The 5,199-nt window shown below is 39.3% G+C and overlaps 1 protein-coding gene across 1 annotated transcript in view; it reads right to left on the reverse strand.

Annotated features, from left to right (window-relative positions):
• LOC106534261 (collagen alpha-6(IV) chain) overlaps positions 1–5,199 on the reverse strand; it is a gene marked incomplete at its 3' end in the record, with an annotated part of 44,629 nt that overhangs the window by 7,729 nt on the left and 31,701 nt on the right. Inside the window, 5 exon segments of the mRNA XM_014030839.1 lie at positions 170–223; positions 538–582; positions 731–793; positions 947–1,000; positions 2,570–2,662. Coding sequence (XP_013886293.1) covers positions 170–223; positions 538–582; positions 731–793; positions 947–1,000; positions 2,570–2,662 — 309 coding nt within the window.

Genomic DNA, 5,199 nt, shown 5'->3' on the forward strand with positions numbered 1-5,199 from the left:
CACACACACACACACACACACACACACACACACACTCTCACACACACACCATTAAAACATACTTTAATCTCAGAAACTCAGGATTCTAAGGAAAAATGTCAAAGTTCTAAGAAAAAAACAAAACAAACCCTCCACCATTTAAACAATTTCAATTGCACATAAATGTCACCTTAGGTCCTATGTATCCTGGTTGGCCAATAAAACCTGGGTCACCTCTCATTCCCTGTGAAATGAAAACAATATTTTATTCTGTTTCAATTTATTGTAATAAAAATGTTTCTGTTTTTATTTTGACATAAGTACACTCTATCATGGTTTGATCCAAAATAAAGAAATAAAAAAAAAATAGTAAATAAAAATAAATAAAAGGATTTCACTGTTTTTTCTAGGGTAATATGGCATACAACATATTTACGCTTAATTTAGAATAGGTTTCAGGCTAAATACGATTGCAACATGAGTTAATGTGCAGCAAAGGTTGGCAATTATGTACAAAAGTGTAAAGCTTTTAATATTTTGTGTTTGTTTATTTCTTACTTGTGCTGCTGGAATACCAGGAGGTCCGGTAAAACCTGGAAAACCCTGTTTGATGGAATGCAAAACAACAAACGTCCCAGAAGAATTAAAAAATAAAGTSGGAGATAATTCTTAGTGTAGACAAGAATGGGAAGCAATATTTCAGTCATGCCTGAGCTACTGTACACTAGAAAGCAAGGGTAAAGAGTCTTACTCTTGGTCCGGGGTATCCAGGAATGCCCTTCTCTCCAACTTCACCAGGAAAACCAAAAAGTCCCTAGAATTACATGATACATCAAAAACGGACTTTTCTGAGATCTAATTTGTCTCACTGTGTCAGCAAGGTTCAGGGAATATTTCATTATGTATTTTGTTTGGTGTGGTGGACAACATTTCTACAATTATATAAAAATGGCAACYCAATACTCACAGGTGGTCCAGGACTTCCAGGGTAACCTTGAATTCCTTTTGGACCTGGATCCCCCTTTGAGAGAGGCAGAAGTAGGTTAACTTGGCAATGGCACTTTTTGTTGCTAGCATCATCTTTAGAAGTGGCTTAATTAGAAATGAGTATTCTTTCATTAATCTTCCATTATTGTTTTTTTAACTTACCTTTTGATTTCCAGAAAAACCACAAACACTATACAAAAACTACCACTCCCAATTTTTGTGGAGAAAGCAAGATCAGCCCTCTCACTTGGCTAGCTACACATGCCACTCATGGGGCAAACAATGCTTTGATTGTACCAGGGTGTTGTCTCAGGAAGAATAAGGCATGTAGATCCAGGATGGCACTGATGTAGTGCTGCACCACCAGGGTCCAACAAATCCCTACCAAAGGAACCTGAAGTCATAACCTCCCCACACTATAAGACCAGTAGTGTCTCTCCACAACATTAACAGGATTAGTCCTCTTCCAATGGCACTGTCAKACACATGATGGTAATCCATGGTTGGTCCAAACGTAAATTCATCACTAAGCATGAAACCACTCCAAGCCCAGCCTATATGGGACGATGAACTCATAACTCATCTGATTCCTGCCATTGAGGCATAGTGGGGGATGACAAGGTATAGGAGGATAAGAGTTTACTACCTGCGTCTGATGGCAGGCACAAATGTCATGTGGTCTTTTCCTATGGGCTCAACTCACCGCAGCTTCAGAGACTTTCCATTAGATGATATCACCCGCTTCCAGCTCAGATTTTAAGACCTAATCAGCCAAGTTCCAAATGAGCCGAGACAAACTGACGATTGATTGACGAGAGCACAAAGTCAATCCTTAGAATGACTACTTCATAAGAAACAAATCCGCCATTTTTAAAACCTCTTAACCACATTGGTATTTATGTTGAAAAGGTTTTGTGTGTGTGTGTGTGTGTGTGTGTGTGTGTGTGTGTGTGTGTGTGTGTGTGTGTGTGTGTGTGTGTGTGTATATAAAGATGGCTATTCAAAATCAATACTATGTTTAGTATTATGAGAAGGTGCAGACATTTCTGTGTTTGTTGGCCGACAACAAAAATCAGAAAGATTTAGACCAAATGGACTTGATCCACCGCCTCGGACCTTTAGAGGAAATGTAGCCTSAGCTTGACCAAGGCATTTTTGAAAAGGTTGGCAGAGGATGGTGAGTGATTAATGACTATTTTAGTTATTTAACCATTGCTGTGTTTTTTTTCCTTTGATAAGGTTTCAGGAGTTTTTTTGGGCAGATGTGTTAGGATGATCCAGCAACTGTTGTGGTCTAGGGCAACTAGGACCATCATGATATGTGAAAATTTGCTTATTGTTAAGACTGACTCTCTCTTTAGCAAAAGTATTGCTCCACTTGTGATGATAACATTGAAGCCCTACAGTACAGTAGATAATACAGCTTCTCTGTAGTTAGATCATTTTCATGCCTGTCATTGGTCTACATGAGCATGTCCAAATAAATCAGTTTCTTCTGTATGCTTAACATTTTTTCAATTAGTGTATTTTTCAGTGTTTAATAGCAGAATGAAGTGGGTACTTGTGAAACTCATGTATAGGTAAGCTGTGCTGTTCAACAAACCTGCATTCCTTTGTCTCCTTTGGGAAAACCCACAAACTCCACAATTCCATCTATCATCGGCTGGCCGGGCTCACCGGGCAAGCCCACATCACCCTGGATGCCGTAGTCGTGAAAGAAAAGACTGTTTATACGCCCTGAATACTAGCAATTGGATCAGTCGATGGCGGCGTGTCGAAAGACGGAACAAAGAAACACTACTTTWGGGACACCTAATGGAAGAGAGTAAGAACTGCGGGCTGGAGGATGGACTTCATGCTGCTGTGCATGAAGCCACTGAGGAAGATGATGAGAGCAGCCTGAGGAGAGGAGCGAGGAAAGTCTGGGGTGATGACAAAGAGGTTGGTTTTTCATCATAAGTACCCCACATAGCACAATTTGTCTGGTCCAGTTCTGGCCCACACAATGCACTAACACTCTAACATTCTGCCCAGATGCTGCAAAATATGGCGTCTCTTTGGTGGCCCAGATGTGGTTTGCTAGAGTTGGTCCATGCATGGGTCAGCATCACAAAAAAACAAACAAAGAAAAAAAACAACAACCCAAAAACAAATGACAACTGGGCCAGTTTTGGCATGCCATTTAAAAAACATGACGTCATTGCCAGACCTGGTCCACATCTGGTTGACAAACCACTTGCCGTGCCAACAGTACCAGCTTGGCACCAGATCTGGCCCACATTGGTCTGCTATGTGGGTACAGAGTTTGATTATTGAATTACTGACTTTAATGAACATTTTGGAATCTCAGGAGACAGATCAATCAATACTTAAATATTTGAAGGTTTGGTAGGCAGCTCATATTTATGTATTTATGCTGATGGACCCAATTACTCTGGTGTTTATGAGAGGGCATGCCTGATATATCAGAGCTATGACAATGCAATTGTTTGTTTTAAATTTTGTATATGATTATGCATTAATATGAGCAATTCAAACATCAATAAAATTACTGAGTGATGTTCATCCAACTGCAGCTCTGACAACTTCAAGGACCTCTCTGCTGACTAGCTATTATAATCATGAGGACAATAACGAGTACAAATTAAGCGAACATTTATTACTTAGCTTAAGAAACAGGATTTAAAAAGCCAAATAGGTTTTTAACAAACCAACCCCTCATTTACTTCTCCCCAAGCCTCCTCCTCCAACTCCTGCAGCTGCCATTTTCTCCTGCATGGCTGTAAAGTTGCTGCAATCACTGCTCCTCTTTCTTTTGTTGTTTCAACCTGAAAAAAACTCCTTGACGCAACACTGAGACTATTTTTCCCGTTTCTTGATATTTAGATCCCACTGCATCTGTGTGATTGTGTTTTGGTGTGTGTGTGTGTGTGTGTGTGTGTGTGTGTGTGTGTGTGTGTGTGTGTGTGTGTGTGTGTGTTGTGAAAGTGTTACACCCTTCCCTTTCCTTACTGGGTTACCTTATCTCCTTTGTAGATAGTGACAGGTTTTTCGAGTCTTAGAGACCCATCACCCGGAGAACCGCTGGGTCCGGGAAGACCCATCTCGCCCTGGAGTTCGAAATACATACAACACACGGTTAGCTAACCAGCAGGAGGGAAGAGCGGAGTGGAGAAAATGTAGAGGAAGGAAAAGAGGATGGAATAAAAACGAGAAGGAGGATGGAGCAACAAATGACAAAAAACCAGAAGCCCCTGTGGCTAAAAATCGAACGACTACAGTTAGGTTGATTTGTTAAATGTAAATTAAACCATAATGAGATTTCCACATAATTTAAATCTACATTAAATTAGGAGTAGTTTAAAGACAACATAATAGATGTGGATTTTTATAAATGCTATTTTCATTTTGTTTACTACATATTTGTTATTATTATTATTATTATTATTTATTATTTCTTCTTTTTTAACACATTGTAAATGTTGGCTTCTCAGGAGTACAGTTGCTGTAATCAAGAGATATCTGGTATCTGAATGGTAGCATTTACAACTTCAAACCCAGTCGGTCGAGGGCCGCCTGTCCTGAGCCTGGTTCTGCTGGAGGTTTCTTCCTGTTAAAAGGGAGTTTTTCCTCTCCACTGTCACCAATGTGCTGCTCAGTTTGGGAGACTGTGATGAAGTGATTCAACACAATCTGCTGGCTTCTTTAGCTGTGTTGTCTTTTGTGTACAATGCCCTGAGATGACGTTTATTGTAACTTGGTGCTATAAGAAATAAAGTGAACTGAATTGAGACACCAGTGTTCATCAACGGATGGCCAATGGGCCATATCTGGCCTGTGGGCTCATTTAAATCAGCCCCCCAAATAATAATTTATTATTTGCCTTTGCACAATTAAATACATGTATCAGAGAGCTTGCTTACAGCAAGTTATCAGTTTCAAATTCTTATGTTCTAGTAGTACTATGTTGTGGCTAATTTACTGTGTATGATGTAAGAATTTGGATTTGAAACCCCCTTGACCATACCTATTTATTGTTGCCAATTTCAACTAAAAGCTGGGGTCTATTTGACTATCTATGAAAAATTTAGACATCTAGAATTTTCATGCTTAGACCAAATTTGAGCCATTTTTTGATTAGAGCTTGTTTAAGTGTTCAATGAGCTAATCCAACCAAAAATTCTAAAATAAGTTATTTTTATTAGTTTAATGTCACATTACTCTCTTTAGCAA

The sequence above is a fragment of the Austrofundulus limnaeus genome, unplaced genomic scaffold, assembly GCF_001266775.1.
Source record: "Austrofundulus limnaeus strain Quisiro unplaced genomic scaffold, Austrofundulus_limnaeus-1.0 Scaffold1126, whole genome shotgun sequence".
NCBI classification, from domain to species: domain Eukaryota; kingdom Metazoa; phylum Chordata; class Actinopteri; order Cyprinodontiformes; family Rivulidae; genus Austrofundulus; species Austrofundulus limnaeus.